This window comes from Anguilla rostrata, chromosome 17 (genome assembly GCF_018555375.3).
Source record: "Anguilla rostrata isolate EN2019 chromosome 17, ASM1855537v3, whole genome shotgun sequence".
NCBI lineage: Eukaryota > Metazoa > Chordata > Actinopteri > Anguilliformes > Anguillidae > Anguilla > Anguilla rostrata.
In genome coordinates, this window is record NC_057949.1 from 21,306,027 (window position 1) to 21,323,891 (window position 17,865).

At 46.5% G+C, this 17,865-nt stretch overlaps 1 protein-coding gene across 3 annotated transcripts in view; it reads right to left on the reverse strand.

Annotated features, from left to right (window-relative positions):
- Positions 1-80: 80 nt before the first annotated feature.
- The window catches only part of srl (sarcalumenin), a 32,716-nt gene continuing 14,931 nt past the window's right edge, over positions 81-17,865 (reverse strand). For 2 of the 3 annotated variants that reach the window (XM_064315402.1, XM_064315400.1), the window contains exons 2-7: positions 10,359-10,460; positions 9,014-9,109; positions 6,979-7,014; positions 3,145-3,261; positions 1,633-1,866; positions 81-1,448 (exon numbers count right to left, since the gene is read on the reverse strand). In XM_064315402.1, coding sequence (XP_064171472.1) covers positions 637-1,448; positions 1,633-1,866; positions 3,145-3,261; positions 6,979-7,014; positions 9,014-9,062 — 1,248 coding nt within the window. In that variant the 5' untranslated portion in view covers positions 9,063-9,109; positions 10,359-10,460 and the 3' untranslated portion in view covers positions 81-636. The remainder of the gene's footprint in view (positions 1,449-1,632; positions 1,867-3,144; positions 3,262-6,978; positions 7,015-9,013; positions 9,110-10,358; positions 10,461-17,865) is intronic. The other variant, XM_064315401.1, reaches the window with a different exon arrangement.

The window sequence follows — 17,865 nt, forward strand, 5'->3', positions numbered from 1 at the left end:
CATACCAACCCTACACAGTTAAAAGAAAAACGGAAATAAAATTGAATACAAAACTGCAAACAAAAATTGTCAAACTACTGTTTCCATTTTTTTCTCCATTTTATTCACATACAAGGGAGCTGGCACAGACTGTTAAAGTCTCATAATTTTTCACTTAAAAATATTTTTACAATTTTTTTTTTCGTTTCAACTATTTTTTTTTTTTTCAACATGTATTTTTTTTTCTTCTCCAAACCGGTCGACAGTTCTGTACTGCTTTGCAGGGGAGAGAGGAGGGAGTTCGACTTGACTAAACTCACCTGTGAAACTCTCACCTCACAAACACCCGTACCCTTCAGCCATTCCCAACCCCCACCCCTAATTTTCCACCCCTTCTCCTTCCTTTAGAACCCCAAACTCACACCCCGCATTCTTCTGAAAAAAAGAAAAGAACAACAAAAATAAAATCAAAGAACCTCCATCCCTGCAGACAATGACATCATGGGATTCAGGGGAGGGGGCGGGGCCAGGGGGCGGAGGAGGTCAGCCGTGAGGACCATCCATCCTTCCCTGCACACCTCTACCCTCTCCTCCCCCCTCACCGCTCCACCTCTCCCTCCACTCTTTCCCTCTCTCACTCCTTCCCTCTCCTCCGTCTCAGTGTCTGCGGTAGCGGTTCTTGGGCTTCTCCCCGCAGCCCGTGGCCTCGCAGGACGAGAGCCCGGGGCTCTTCCCGGAGGAGATGCTGCTCAGGAGGCTGGGCAGCTCGTTGGTGATGGCCTTCTCGATCTTGTCCAGCAGGCAGCCGCCCATGTAGGAGCACTGGGCCGACAGCTGCTTGAAGCTGTTCACCGGGTTGATGCCGAAGAAGTCGCGGTAGGCGTCGCGGTTGGGCAGGTCGAACTTGCTGACGTTGGTCTTGGCCAGGATGGACTTGAAGATGTAGAACTTGTCGGGGTCGTCCACGATCTCCTTGAAGACCAGCTCGGGGTCGCTGAAGAAGCTCATCTTGTCCTTGAAGGTCTGGACGTAGCGGTCGACCAGCAGGCCGTGGATGCGCACGCGGATCCCGTGCTGGCGGATGAAGGCGATCTTGTTCTCCAGCCGGTTCTCGATCACCTGGTTGAGGTCCTCCAGCAGGGAGACCTCCTCGCGCTTGAAGAGGTCGCGGCTGGTGTCGGGCGCGTACTCGTAGGGCCAGAAGGAGCTGACGTAGACGCGGGGCGGCTCGGTCACGTTGATGAGCGGCGCCAGGCTCCAGAAGAGGGCGCCGTAGACGCGCATCAGGTCCTGCGTGGCCAGGTTGTCGGCCTTGTTGAGGATGATGCGGATCTGGGACTCACGGCCCTTCAGCTGCCTGAACAGCATCTCCAGCTCCAGGCCCACGTCCAGCTTGGTGGGGTCGAACACCACGAAGATCAGGTCCGCCCGGTCGATGAACCACTGGCACACGTCGTTGAAGGGGTAGCCTGAGGTGGCAGACGTAGAGAGGAAGAGTAAGAGAGCGAGAGGGAAAGAGAGACAGAGATAGAGAGAGAAAGAGTGAGGGAGAAATTTTTGATCAGATCTGTTCTGTTCCACCAACTACAGACGTGCTGTTGTGATATGTGACCCCGCCCCCTTGTCCATTTAGCCCCGCCCCTCCGCTCTCACCCCTCTCCTGCTGTTTGCGGTTCTCAATGATGCCGGGCGTGTCGACGAAGGTGACCCTCTCCAGAAGCTTGTGGGGTATCTCGATGCCGACCAGCTTCTCCAGGAAGTTCTGGCCAAACTTCTCCAGCGGCGAGAAGGAGCGGGAGCTGTCGGCTGCCATCACGATGCCCTCGATGGAGCGGACCTTCTCACCGTGCATGATCACCGTGAACTCAGAGGTAGTGGGTTCAGCACCTGGGGAGGGGAGGGGGGGTGTGAAATGGGTTTTAATCTGTGTACAGCGGTTGGGTGAAGCCATTTTGGGTGAAGGCAACATCACGGTCCTGAAGATTCCTTCTGTACAACATCAGAAGGATTCGACCATACCTGACGACGCACTCCACCCAGCTGCTCGTCCAGGCTACGGTGACCTTTCGCCTTGATTACTGCAACTCTCTCCTTGCAAACCTGCCAGCTTGTGCCATACAGCCACTACAGATGATTCAGAATGCCGCTGCCCGACTCATCTACAACCTTCCCAAATTCTCCCACGTCACTCCTCTGCTGCGATCACTCCACTGGCTACCGGTCGCTGCCAGGATCCGGTTTAAAGCACTGACCCTTGCCTACACTGCTGCCAGCAGGACAGCCCCCATCTACTTGCAGGACATGACTCGATTCTATGTGCCTCCTCGATCACTCCGCTCTGCGGCAGCAGGGCACCTTGTAACCCCTCCCACCCGCCCAAAGGGATCACAGAGCTTCTCCACCCTAGCTCCCCAGTGGTGGAACGAACTCCCCGTCCCTCTCCGAACCTCCCCCTCACTATCCATCTTCCGCTGTGGCCTGAAGACTCATCTCTTCAGACTATACCTAGACTAACCACCACCACGCTGTATATTTCACTCTAAATCCCCCCCCCCTTTTCATGACACTTGTTACATGTTGCCCCATCCCAGCACTTTTTGGTAATTTGTATTTGTCCTAATACTGTAGCTTATTCTTCTGCCTAGTTGGCTTTGCAGAGGTTAGGTCTGAATAGTGTTCACTGTGTGAACTAAACTGTGTTCTTGGCGAGAAATAGCTCTACAAAATAAGTATTGTACCTTACTGAACCTGTGTTTAGCAGTTGTCTATGACCATGAAATGCACTTTTTGTACGTCGCTTTGGATAAAAGCGTCTGCCAAATAAATGTAATGTAATGTAATTTTGGTGTGTGCATTCATGTACAGGCAACTCTTTCATACTAGTAGGCAAGGAGGTATTGAGGTTAATGTGCAGTACCTTACAGGTAAGGAAATGTTCAGGTGTGTGCACCAGTGTCAAACTTACAGTTCAGGGGGTGTTCCTGTGTGTGCACCCGTGTAGAACCTACAGTCGAGGGAATGTTCAGGTGTGCGTACCTGTGTAGAACTTACAGGTGAGGGCGTGTTCGGGTGTGTTTACGTGTGTAGAACTTACAGGTGAGGTCGTGTTCAGGTGTGTTTACCTGTGTAGTACCTACAGGTGAGGGTGTGTTCAGGTGTGTTTACCTGTGTAGAGCTGGTAAGGGGAATCCTGCAGGCCCAGCAGGTAGTTGACCATGGTGGACTTGCCGACGCTCCAGGGACCCAGAAACAGTACCATGGGCTTGGAGGTGATCTCCCCATCTGTAAGGAAAAGAGGAGTGTTACAGCCACATAAAGACAGAGAGGGAGGGAGGGAGGGAGGGAGGGAGGGATGGGGGAGGGAGAGAGGGAGAGTCAGAGGGAAGAGGAGTGTTGCACCCGGTTTCACAGAAAAGCTGAAAGCTATCCCATCATGCTTTCTGTCTCCATTGTCCTGAAACCCTGGCTCCCTGGAATCAGAGGACAGCCCCGTCCACAGCACGGTGAGAAGCAGTTAAGGGGAAAGGCGTCTTCCTTTATCAATTGCTTCACACACCCAAAGATGTCACCGAAGCATTATTACAGGAGACGTGTGCTGCCGTCGCCCAGTTCAGCTCAACAGCAAAGACGGAATCAGATAAAGCAGGGGGAAAGATAAACAATCATGGATGAGTTGCAGCTGAAGCCATTTCCGTGAGCTCACTGCAGCGAAACCTTTTTCTGAGCACTCAAGAGAAGCCACATACTGGCGGGGTATTGTGTTTGAGACTTCACGTCTGTTCTGGGCAGCAAATTCACCCACTGCGTCAGCCATGCAATGAAAAAGGAGTTAGCAAGCGCTTATGGGAAATAGCATGTATCCGTACATGGAAAAACATTAAAACAATAAAGAATTAATTTACAATATATGTCAAAATATGTATGCGTTGACATAGGCTGTATGTATATCGACGTGTGTGTTTAAGAAATATGGTTATTTGCTACATAAAATATTTCGCTTTATTCCCTATAATTATTTCCATGAATGAATATGTGCAAATATGCATATATGTTGAAACACATTTGAGAATGGACATACAGTATATTCATAATACAGTGCACAATACTCAATGTACATATGGACATATATGAAAGAAGCTGTAATAAATATTTTTTCCACGGCATGTAGCGCAGTCCTTGATCCTTGTTTTTGTTATTTTCCCCCACACAGGATGCTCCTTCTTCGCATGGGAGAGGCCACTGGAAACATTCGACACACTCGGCAGAAAACAATGCCGCTGCAAATCACAGGTAAGCACGGCTGATGACATCACGGGCGAAGCGGAGTCAGAGCGCTGCAGCCGGACAGACGGACGGACAGGATGTGGGGGCACAGAGCAGCTCTCGAGTGCAAGACAAGGAGGAGGAGGAGGAGGAGGTGAAATAGTCAGGAAGAGGAGGTAGAGAGACAGACGTAGTTAGACTACTGGAGTGAACAGTTTTGGTTTCGCTTTTTAAATCTGGGGGATTGGGGGGGGGGGGTGCGGGTGACAGGAAGTGCTGTCGGCTTCTTCCTTTTTGGGTCTGGCAGGCCCGACTATACATTTAGTAGAGGGATGTGTGTGCGTCAGAGGTGTCAGAAGCCCAAACTATGCCCCCACCCTCACCTCCACATCCTCATGTGTATCCCATCAACCCCCTGTCCTCTGACACACCCTTCTCCACAGTACACTACACCTAGCTGACAGGCCAGTCCAGCCTCACACACACACACACACACACACACACACACACACACACACACATCACAGACAACAGTTCTGTGACATCACAGGGGAGTCCTCCCACCCCACTCCTTATGGGTTGCCAAAAATTCAGACATGAGACCACAAGGGTTTGAAATCAGAAGGCTGTAGGAAACCATGATCCCCAGGGTGGCTGCTATACCCCCAGGCAACAATATCGCTTCACTAAATATCCTGCAGTATGAATTAATAAGCTGTGTTAAATGCAGATGGCAGTGTAGCGTAGTCTGGGTGCTGTGCTCATAATTCAGAGACTGCAAATTACATTCACTGGCAGGGCACTGCAGTTGTACCCTTGAGCAAGGTACTTAACCTGAATTACTTCAGAACAATGTCCGGCAGTATAAATTGACTGTGAACCGAGTAAATACAAACGAGCTGCTAGATCTTGATATGGATAACAGCGTCTGCTAAATGTATAATACCCTCCATAAGGGTATCTGTAAAGCAATTCATGATATTTGTTTGAAGTTTTTCCAATAATGGTCATTGCAAGCATTGACTAATTACCTAAGTGTTTATTTAGCCTCCCAACATCCAAGCCAACAATTCAATGAGGTTTTATTTTAAATTATTAGCAATAATTAACTTTTGAGTGAAACTGCTTAGCTTCCTTAGCAGTGGGACAAAGACATATGACAAGAGGTTCATGTTTACTGACTGGTGAATGCCCTTCTCATTCTCCTAGTTGCTCTGGGTAAGATGATCTGCTCAAATTAATATAATGTAATGATCAATATTTTGAATGCCTTCTATCTCCTAAGTTAAACTCTTTTATTAATAGAGTCATTTAAAAATCTCTTAGCAAAAAATTGAAATAACAGAGAGCAAAAAAACATTTTCCCTGTGATTTTCACCAAGTTTAATTGGCATTGTGCAAAAAGCACTGTAATAATTCTGTTTAGTACAAAATTTGAAATTATCATCCCAATAACTTTTATTTCCCACAAAAGTAAAGTACATTAAATATAACAGAAAAATGAACAGAATAGGTGTAGTTGTGCTGTTGTGTCACCTTTTATGTATGAGAGGAGAAAATGTTTGTTTCATGTTCGCTTGTTTATTATTGTTCACACAAAAAAAATGAACAGAATGTTTCTAACATGGACAAAACAGCATATAGATCTACCAAAATGTATGAATTATTAAAATTTTGTGCTATAGAAGGCCATATCATTAGAAAAAATCTGTTAAACTAAAAATGACGTGATTTAGATTTCATCATTAAAACTGCCATGTTAGGGTCACAAAGCTAAAAAAAAACATGTGGTATATTTATAATTCTGTAGGAAAATAAAAAAGCTTCTCTAAAATGGCCATTATTTGTACAATTCATATCCAGTTTATTTATACAATATGCCTTATTTATGAACATATCCTGAATTCAAACTGCTGCTTTCTGGACGTTTGTTGTTTGTCCACTAAATACCACATAATCTGTGTATATTTGAACGGGCATCCATAAATATAGCATGTCGCTCCTCACTTACAATGAATGGCTTATGGTAACACAGAGGGCAGAACACCAGTACTACGCCAGTCTGCTCCAGGGAGTCCACTGTGTATGTTGGGTTTCATTCTTGCAGGGTCCACGATCAATAGCGCTTGATTAAGCCGTTAATTGAGAGCTGAGCTGGATTCAGCCTCCCTTGACGGGCGTCTGCTGTGAACGGCATGGATTGTTTGAGGAATGCTAACGGTAACAGGCGCGACACAGCAGGACAGAAAATGCTACTATGGCGGGTATCTCGCCACTCGCAAAACACATATTCAAATTGAATGCAATCGAATATCTGTAAGACTTGATTGAGTGAAGACTGAGAGCAACTAATTAAACCAATTAATTAATACTTGAATTTAAGTCATTGAAGTTAATTGCTGCCCTGAGTACAGAACCAGAATTTCTGGAAATATATATCAAGTTAATTGAAGTTGGGATTTGATTAATGGAACCATTAGGCCGGTTTAATTAGAAAGGCAGTTGGAATGAAAACCAGTGTACACAGTGTATTCCCCAAAGGCAGGAAACAGGAAACAATGAAGTATGTCACGTGACTGCACAAGTCCGGTCATGGGGCGGAGCCAAACAGTTTGAAGATGATGAGCTTTAACAGGCTAATGTGTGGGGAGGGGAGGGGGGGTGGATATGGGGCAAGAAGGACAGGGGGTAAACCTCATGCATGTACAGCAGGGTCGCCCTCCCCTCCATACCCACCTGTAGCTGATGCCCCCAGGGTTCGTCCAGGGTAGGCTGTTAGATGGTGGGAGGGATGGAGGGGAGGAAGGAAGGAGAAGAGTCAGACGCAGTGAAAAGGGGAGGTGTAGAGAAGAGAGAAAAAGAGAGAGGTGGATGGGAAAGAGGGAGGGAAAGACAGGGGAAGAGAGGTAAAGATAGGTGGAGGAACAATGGAAGGAAGACAGCGAAAGACAGGTGGACAAAGACAGATGATGGTGAGGAAAAATGGAAAGAGCAAAGAGAGAAAAGAGAATGAGCGAGTGAGAGAAAGGTAGGCAATCAGTCAGGAGCTTTGAGAGAATGAGAGAGAATGTGAGAAACTAGGACAGGGACAGAAAGAGAGTGATAGAGAGGGACAGAGAGACAGATTGGAGATATGAGTAAATACTGTATATACACAGACAAGGAGACAGATATGATACAAATGGAGAGAAGAGACAGAGACAGTGAAACAAGAAGTGAGTGAGAGAAGTTCACAAAGAGGTAGTCTATATATTTTTGAACATATTGGATATGTACTGTATAGTGAGGTGAGAGGACTGTGATTTGACTGTGGGTTGACAGTGGGACAGAACAGGAAACTCAGTGTTTTTCTCCCCTGATTCTCTAAAGTTTCACACTGTCACAAGGAGCCCATAATCTGGGAGAAGAAAAAACAGAAAGACTCAATTTTCCAGTCGTACGACTGGATGTAATCAGTTATCATATTTCACATTCTGGGCTCACAGAAGTTCCAGCCATTTCAAGCTGAGCTGAAGTGACTGGAATCTTCAGTTCCAGTTCCATGTTTTGCAGCTATCCTCAGATGAGCTGGCTGCTGGTGCCTTTCAGAAACCCGAGGCAATCAGTAGTATTGTGCGTGAAAAGGTGAGAGAGAGGAGACAAGAAGTGAGAAGAAAATAAACAGAGAAAAAGAGGGATGGAGAACAGAGTGGACCACACGAAAAGGTATGAAATGAACAGTGATGTGCACTGATCCAGGGTGTGACAAAACACATCTTTGACCGCATGTGTCAAACATGCCCAGGGCCCTGATTGGCTGACACAATAACGGGCCCAGTGAATGGATGACAGGCACATTGACCGATTGGCTGGTGAAAATATTGCTGTGATTAATTTACTCGAGACACGCCAACTGATTGCTGGAAAAAACCCTGATTATCTGAGAAACATACTAACAAATTGGCCAGCAGGCACACTGACACACAAACATGACTGGCTGACAGACACTTTGTCATAGTTACCGCCTGCCTGAGATACACACTGACCAGCCTGACACACTGAGAGTCCATTTAACCTTTTGTGACAAGCATGCGGTACTACACCGCACCACCAGGGGGCAAGCTGTCTTTCAAGCACGGAGAATTGCTGTGAGAGAACACTGATAAAGAAACTTCCCTCCCGCTAACAAGAAACTTAGCCGCGTCCAGCCAGACCGCAGGCGCCAGAAAACTAATGAACTGGCAATCAGACTAAATAGGAGAATGTGCAAGATTGCAAAATATGTTGTAAAGACAAGTAGCAAATACATTTTGACGTGGGCTGGAATTTAGTTGTGTGAACAGATAAGAGGTTAAGAGAGAGGAAAGATACAGTACCTGTTCCAGGATAGAGAACGCCAGGCCATGTTTATTCTAGAAAATGCGGGGAGGGCAATTTTTGTTGTGTGTGTGTGTCCATAGTTATATGAAATACCCAAACCTTTTACTCTTTTTTCTTTCTTCTGTACAGACACAATATATAATTATTTATGTTATGATAATGTACATCAGCTTCAAAACGTGCTAGAGTTGGCTTACTGTGTGTTATCCAGCTCAGGGTAATTGATTGTTTTTATTTATTTCTTTCTTTTTTTCACCATAATCTAGCAGATCAAGATATTAACGGAAGGATGAAGAAGGAGACTAATAAAAAAAACAACGAGAAGCAGAGCCTCGCTAAGTCACCTGAGGTGGAGCGAGAAGGGGGTGGGGCTTGTGCCCAAGGTGGAGTGGGAAGGGGGCGAGGCTTGTACCTGAGATTTCGTGCTGCCTGAGCTCGCTGTACTTGTAGGCCTGCTCCATGGGCTTGATGGAGGAGTGGTAGATCTTACGCAATCTCTGCAGAGCCGCTGGAGGACGGAGAGAGGAGACAGAGAGGAATAAAGAGATAGAGAGATGGAAAAAATGTCAGGACAGATGGTAGAGGGGAGTAGAAGGGAAGAATGAGAGTGATAGTGGAAAGAGGGAAAAAGAAGAGAGATAGGATGGAGGGAGCGAATAAAATCAAACAGATGGGGTAGAGAGATGGAGTGGAGTAGAGACAGAAAGGGAGAAGGAGGTTGAGGGGAGGGAAAAAGGAAAATGCAGAGGAAAAGATCATTTTTAAAAGAGAGGGAGAGAATGTAGACCAGGGAGAGAGAGAGAGAGAGAAAGAAGTGGCAGACCGCCCAGGGCGAAAGAGAAAGGAACAAACAACTTGAGGACCATTGACTCATCTGCTGAACACATTTCGTTACACACACAGACGAGTAAACCTGGCGGGAAGATGGAGAGGGTGTGGGAACGCAAGGCCCTGTCACTGGGCTGGCCCTGACCCACACATGCACTGCACTAATGACTCACTGACCTGCTGGCTCTGGGGCCACATGATCAACATCAAAAGCAACAGAATAAATAAACGTCCATATGTGTGTGTCTGTGTTTGTGTGTGTATACCTGTGTGTGTGTGGATTTTGATAATGGCGACCAGTCCAAAACTGCTCTCTCCCATTCTACCACAATTCGCCCAATCCGAAATCAGTCTGAGAACTGTTGCATTTCACCCTACACATCTGCGCCTGTTCACACAGTGTGGTTATAACCGCTATTCAAGCCCGTTTTACCGGCCACTACTTAATGCACTTTGACCTGGATTCAGTCCAAATTAGCCAATAGCATTGGCCTTTAATCAATAATCACTTGTTCTTAAGTTTGACTTCAAAATAGTGTTTTTTTCTTTAATCTTCACAGCCACAGTTTGATGAATTAAATTACTGGTCATTGCTGAATTCAGCAATGCTGCTGGTGAAAATACAAACAAAATCCTTAATTTACACTTTAATTAAAATGAAAGACACATTTTTATTAAATCTTTTACCTCTCAATGAATTGTGATTAATAGTTTTTTTTCCCCACAAGCACAGTTTACAAAGTTTTCAGTGGTCAATGAAATTAACCTTTTTTCTGAAAGTATAATAAATTATTAAATAATAAGTTACAACAAATACTTATTTTAAAAAATAAATAAAAACAATGCATATACACATATATATTAATAAATGAATACAAACATGATACTAACAACAATAACAATAACAATAACAATAATAATATTAATACCTGCATAGTCGCCGGCTGGCTCCTCAGAGGCGAGCCTGAGCGTTTCCTCGATGTGAGATCTGTCGCGCAGGATGGAGGTCAGCACGTCCTCCTCCTCCTCCTCTGCAGAGGGAGGAAGAACAGCCGCGCGTCAGTCCGGAGAGGCCGGCGCCTCGCTCGCTGCGGCTCGCGTGTGCTGAAGTTCCACACGCGCGGCTCGCGTGTGCTGAAGTTCCACATGCGCGCGTGTGCTGAAGTTCCACATGTGCGCGTGTGCTGAAGTTCCACATGCGCGCGTGTGCTGAAGTTCCACATGTGCGCGTGTGCTGAAGTTCCACACGCGCGCGTGACCTGATCTGCCCCTCGCAGCGCTCCACAGAAGTGTACGATTACCTTTAATAGACCAATGAGAGCAACAGCAGCTACACATGCTGCATAACCTCAGTAAGATCAGGGCCTTTATCATAGTGATAGGAAGTAGGTATGCAGGGACCATATATAACCCCAAAGCTGCACCGTTAATATCTATCGCAAGGTTATTTCGAGGCTGCTGCACTGAAAAGAGCTATTTCATGGAAACTAAATAAATAAAATAAATAAAGAGTGACCGAACATGAGGGAAAAAATATCAATGGTAACCAAAGGAACCAAAGTAGGCAACACAAACACATTACTACTTCTTTGTTACTTCACCGGTTGAATTCTGAAAGCAATTCAATAGCAGAGCTGAACCTGCCCTTTGAAATCCATATTGTTAGCGCTCTCCTAGATACGCTCCTATTTCTGTACATGTTTATGTACGGGGTGAGCATATCCCAAGAGCAGCCAGCGACCAAGGATATCAAGTTTTAAGGCGCAAAGAGTTTGTAGCTGGATATGATAAGGGCTGTGGTCTCTTGTGTATATATATATACCCCTGTCAACACAAAGATATCAGGACCTGTTTAAGTGAACAAACTTTGAGCCACATACTCCATGTTTAAAAGCCAGTGTTTATGCACGTATTGTTTCAAGTATGTTTGAGTATGTTTATTGTTTTTTTTTCCCCCATTGAATTGAACATGAGCAAATGATGTCTCCTTGAAGTTGCTTCTGCAAGCTGGTCATGTTCAATTCAATGAGAACAATTTCAAAAATTAAATTAAACATATTCTATTTTATGAGCCGTGTACACTGCTATAGCTTACAGAAGAGAATCATTAAAGAAAGAATTAATTATACCTCAAAACCAAAGGTGACAAACTCTGTTCCTGGAGAGCCACAGGAAGTGCTGGGCCTTTGTGTCACCTCAAAATCAGCAACAAATGCGGACCCAAGAAACAAGTTATAACTGTATACCTGAACAAACACGTACTGAATAACAGCAAAAGCAGCACACCCAGAAGCTCTCCAGTACCGAGGTGGACAATCCCATTTATCCACTGCATTGCAAAATGATTGCTATTGATTTCCCCTCAGATTACATTTCAAAATCTTAGAAATAGAATTAGAGGGTTGGGTTGCAAAAACATTTTACTTAAGACACTTATTCTAGGCACCTTCCTGAGAAGGCCATCGTTTCACGTGGGAGTGAATACGATGTCGCAATATCCCTGGACAAGAAAACAAAAAACAAAGAAACAATCAGACCATTTGGAGGTCCCAATACACAGTTTAGTTTTCCACCAATCAGAGGCTATCATTTGGTTCCCAGGATTGGATTAGGCCTCACTACTAAATTATTTTACCTTTGGTTTACATTATGAACCATGTCTGAGATAAGTTCATAAATCTGTAATGTTCAGAAAGCTTCTCAGAAAATATCAAAACCAATTGATTTCACTATGAACTACAAAACCTGGGGCAAAAACATAGTAAATGAAACAACCTGCCCATGAATTATAGCAAATGATATAATCATACTTGCATGTTGAGTTATTGTATAAGAGAATGGGCTGAGCCCGCAAACAGAATGGCCATGTAATTCTGCGGCCGGCGCAGTGGTGTTCTATAAACTGCGGGAACGGAACAGGGCCCGCGGATCGGAAGAAGCAGCGGCGCGGTCTCGTCTCCGACGCAGACGCCGCAGCTGGGTTCCATTAGCGCTTCAAGGGAAAGGAACGCGCCAGAATCGCATCAAACAGAGACCAGTGCTGTCACTGTTCCTGCAGCAGCCTGGCTTCGAATCAGCTCCTCGCATTCCTGCACCCCCTCCTCTCCCCCTCCTCCTGCCCCCCCCCCACCCCCCATCCCTTAAAAAAAAAAAAAAGAAAAAAAAAAAAGTGGGGGCTTTGAGCAAATTGAGCCAAGCCTGTGTGCTACGAAAATAACTTGGGAGAGAAGAGAGCCATGCTTCGGTGTCTGAGGTGCAACCAGAATCTGCTGGTTCACTGTGTTTGAGGCGTGGCTCTTGCGCTGAGTGACCGGTGTCTGCTAATGGAGGATCTGCACCGTCTCCATTTCAAAGCAAGCAATGAGAGATTAATGAGCGGTGTAATTACTCTGAATCGATGAGCGGCATGTATGAAGAAACTACTGTGCTTAGATACATTGCATACTATTTTTTACTGCTCCCAAAAAAAAAATACTTCCTGGATCTCAGTGTAACACACGACATGGTGTGGTGCAAATTAAATATCCTGTTCACCACTCAAGAGCTTAGTAGTTTCAGTAGTAAAGTCTATCCAAGCATACATTTGGTAGATATGTTTTTAACAAAGGAGTAATGAAATTACAGTATGTTGCTTCTCACAATCAATACAACTGGAAAACTGAGAAACATTCAATTATTACTCCGAAGAGCAGGCTAAAACAGTTGTTGACTCAAAGATTGGTTAAATACTTTGTCAGAATTACCTTTGCCTTTGCAACAGACGTAAACTTCAGATGTAGAAAAAAAATTACATAATCTCAATTGTTACTTTCTTGGAATGCTTAAAACAAAACAAGAAAAAAAAAGTACTGAGGATCTTTTATGCATGCATTTTGTTTTATGATTACTTGACAAATTGTCTTAGAGATTCCCTTCTCCTCTCTCGCATTGCGTGTAATGTGTAAAACACTGCCCTTCCTCTCCTGTCACCTGTAGCTTCATCGCCATACAAAGGTGTGACGCTAAGCGATGGGCGGGCACCAAGATAAGCCCCGCCTACTTGGTGGATCGTCATGTGATGTGAAACATGCGGATGGCATTCATCTGTCATGGTGGCCCTGACAGGCTTTTTACAGTATTAAGTTGCGAGTCTATTTATGAGTTGGGGGGCTCGGGGGCTGGGAGGTCACAGGGGTGTGGGGGGTTTTGGGTTGGCAAGATGACAAGGACCTGTTATTTAGGACAGAGAATAAGTTGTATAAAATCTTTTTTTTGCAGGCACCTCCTTTAAAAAAAAAAATGAAATATCCACAACTGTTTTACTGTGTGCCAGTTGCTCTATTCTTTTCCCCCCAGATTAGAATGTTCCAGCTATTTTCAGGACCGTGAGATTCTGTCTGCAGCCAATTTAGCAGAGCGGCTCTGACATCCAAAAATAAGCGGATGAGGACTTTGTTTAAAAACGTAACTATGGTTTCACAACATGCAGTGGAGAGGACTGGGGGTGTGGGGGGGGGGGGGGGGGCTGGGACACCCCTATTCCATGACATGGTCAAAAGCGGGACGGTGAGATCCCCAAACGGCCGAGCGAAAGGAGGAGCAGAAAAAAGGGGCCCCTCTCTCTAATTATAGCGGGAATCTGCAGCCTGTGGAGATTGTCCTTGGGTGCCCAGGAGCATGCGACGCCCTGCAGCAACTGCATGCGGCTCCCGCAGGTCGTGTTTCGCGCTAAACATAGCGACACAGCTGAGGGAGATCTTCCTGATTCACACCTAGCGTGCCCCCCCCGGGGGAGAGACGGGAGGCGGGAGGCCGCGTAGGGAAACCTTTTTGCGCCGCCATTCCTGTCCACGTGACCGTCTCCCGCCCCAAAAAGAGCGGGGGCGCTAATAAAGCCGTTGGCCGATAAGGAGGTCCGACGCTGACAGGAGAGCGGGCGGGACACGGACAGGGGCCTTCGTTCACCCGCTAGATTGGCTACGCCCACATTAGAACACCTCGGCCTGCAAGGAAATACGCCTGTGCTGGATACGTACTACACCACATGCACACAGTATGCATTAACACACATTCACACGCATGCACAAACACCCATTCACACGCATTCACAAACACCCATTCACACGCATTCACAAACACCCACTCACACGCATGCACAAACACCCACTCACACGCATGCACAAACACCCATTCACACGCATTCACACGCATGCACAAACACCCATTCACACGCATGCACAAACACCCATTCACACGCATGCACAAACATACAATCGTGCGTGCTCAGAAATCCCCCTCACTGTAATCATGGCACAATCATAATCATAATGCAATAATCACCATCATCATCATCATTGTTTAAATGTTTTCCATGCCCTAAATCCTTAATATTAAGTTACCCAATGTTTCTGCTGAATCTAGAATTGAAAACGATTGTCAAAACTCTAATACTGTGATTAGTATCAGGCATGTCTGCACTGACTAAATGATGAATGAAAACATGGTCTGCAGTATTTGGGATTTACATGGACCATTTGTAAACATGTAGGCAGGGATTTTGAAATACTGTAAGTGTCCCAGCCAAAGGTAGTACCAGACTGGCACATGTTCACAAATCAAATGAGTCTTCAATATTCCCTACAGACCGCGGGGTAGCAAGAACATTCATATAGCTGATTTTTTGGATTCTCAGTGAGACATTTGGGTTAAACAAAAGGACAAATAAACAAAATAAATAAATGAATCTCCAGTCAGAAGTATAAACAACTTCATGCCTCAGTGCAGGGAAATTATACAGAATCCCATTTATGGAAGTATTTCCATCGAACACATTTAAAAAAATGTGATTCTGGACACATTTCAGGACACTACACAAAGCAGTACCTCAGCAAGCACGCAATCAATCTCCCACCCCAAAACCGTACGGTGTCTTTTTAATAACGTTTTCTAAATTCCCCTTCCCATCTGCATACCTGCTGACTCTACCCACGCCATTCAGCTTAGGATCCGGCCTGTCCAAAGTCCATGGAAAAGGAAGAGACTTCAACTTTGACTTGCCCCCACCATTCTACGACCTTTCTCTAGACCGGTCCTACAACCGCTGCGCTCTGTGGTTGGCTGACTGCTGTTGACTCAGTTACCTGTCCAGTTCCTTTTCATTTAAAACAATTTGCTCTAGAAAAAGTGCATTTGATAAGCCCTCTGACAATTTAGATGCGCAATAGGAGCACAATACCGAACGAGAGTGTCACTTATTGATTTATTGACCGGTTGAATTGACTGAATATTGGATTGTTGGGCCTGCCTGAACTGGCGCATAACAGCCCCAAATACACGCCGCTTCCACAGGAGTCAGCAGAGCCACAGAGAGCCTCGGCGTCCCTCCTACTGAGAGTCAGCCGTTAGCATCGCCGCCGCGTCCCTCCTACTGAGAGTCAGCCGTTAGCATCGCCGCCGCGTCCCTCCTACTGAGAGTCAGCCGTTAGCATCGCCGCGGCGTCCCTCCTACTGAGAGTCAGCCGTTAGCATCGCCGCGGCGTCCCTCCTACTGAGAGTCAGCCGTTAGCATCGCCGCGGCGTCCCTCCTACTGAGAGTCAGCCGTTAGCATCGCCGCCGCGTCCCTCCTACTGAGAGTCAGCAGTTAGCATCGCCGCCGCGTCCCTCCTACTGAGAGTCAGCCGTTAGCATCGCCGCCGCGTCCCTCCTACTGAGAGTCAGCCGTTAGCATCGCCGCGGCGTCCCTCCTACTGAGAGTCAGCCGTTAGCATCGCCGCCGCGTCCCTCCTACTGAGAGTCAGCCGTTAGCATCGCCGCTGCGTCCCTCCTACTGAGAGTCAGCCGTTAGCATCGCCGCGGCGTCCCTCCTACTGAGAGTCAGCCGTTAGCATCGCCGCGGCGTCCCTCCTACTGAGAGTCAGCCATTAGCATCGCCGCGGCGTCCCTCCTACTGAGAGTCAGCCGTTAGCATCGCCGCCGCGTCCCTCCTACTGAGAGTCAGCCGTTAGCATCGCCGCCGCGTCCCTCCTACTGAGAGTCAGCCGTTAGCATCGCCGCCGCGTCCCTCCTACTGAGAGTCAGCCGTTAGCATCGCCGCCGCTGCTTCGGCCATCTGGGTTCTATGAGCGCGCACTTTCATTTTTTTCCAAAGGGAGCAGAACATTCTGTTCCAGAACACGGAATAATTCCGCAGTAGCCCCCCCCCCCCACCCACCCCCCATGCAGCACGGTGAGGAAAGGGGCAGAGAGACAGGCAGGGACGCGGTGCTGGAGACGTGGAGGGCGTCGCCCCGGCGCTGGAAAGACCAGGGCCCAACGTCGATCTCGCTCGGCCATTTTACACAGAAAAAAAGGTTTAGTTGGATTTTTACTTCAGTTATTTTATTAAGTTTTCTCAATTGGAATTTTTTTTTGGCTCATTTGAATGTTCAGTTGAGAAAACCTAAAAAATATAGGTGTAACAAATTGAAGACAAAATTTTAGGCTTATCCAATGAGCTTAGTGTTCCAGGCTTAGAAGCCATAAGGATATGTGGGAAAAAAAACTGCAGCACATAGTCAATGGTAACTGCATGTTGTATCAATCTGCTTGTGCTCATCATGCAAACATATAATTTTAATTGACCAAGGCATGCAATTCAACCTCATTATTAAATGTTTGAATAATGTTAACAATCAAAAATAACGTTGTGTGTAATATACTGTATGTCTGCAATGTGGCTAATGCGCTAGTGTTTATAGTGTTCGTTCAACACCGAAGATTCCTGCCTGTGGGGTTTTACCTCACAACAGTTGAGAGCTTTTCCTAGAGTCCATTTCCAGGTTAGCCGTGGGGTTGTGTTCTCCCTCGAAAACTGGGGTGTCATGGCTTTGGTGAGGCAACCTGAGCCCGTCACAGCAATGTCGCTACAGCCTAGCTCATGCACACCATAGACTTCACACTATAGAGTTTCCCGCGAATCCATAACCGATTCTTCTCTGCTGAAACTGAAACGGCAAACGGCGTTCCTCGCCGCGACTCAACGCAGTCAAACGAGCCCACGCACAGAACAATCGAACGGAGCTCAGAGTTTTTTTTTTTTACCTGCGCTTTCTAACAAATGCACCGAATGGCGGTGCAAAGGCCGCCCTCCGGTTTCATGACTAATTAACTATATGCTGACTTGGACATCCGACGCCGGGCCGCGCGTCTCATCATGAACCTGAGGCGATGTCTGCGAGAGGCTCCTGTGAGACCCCCATTCCCACCCCCCCCCCCACAACTACTGGCAGACAGACAAGTATGCAAGCCTTCGAGAAAGAGCTTTGAGAAAGAGCCCACAGCCCCCCCCCCCCACCCCCAGACACATCTTAGAGGCTGCCAACAGGGGGTGGGGGTCTGACTATTTTCCTCATTTGAAATTAATCCACCTAACCCCTGGCATTAAGTGCCCCCCCTCCTCCTCCTCCCAACCCCATTGG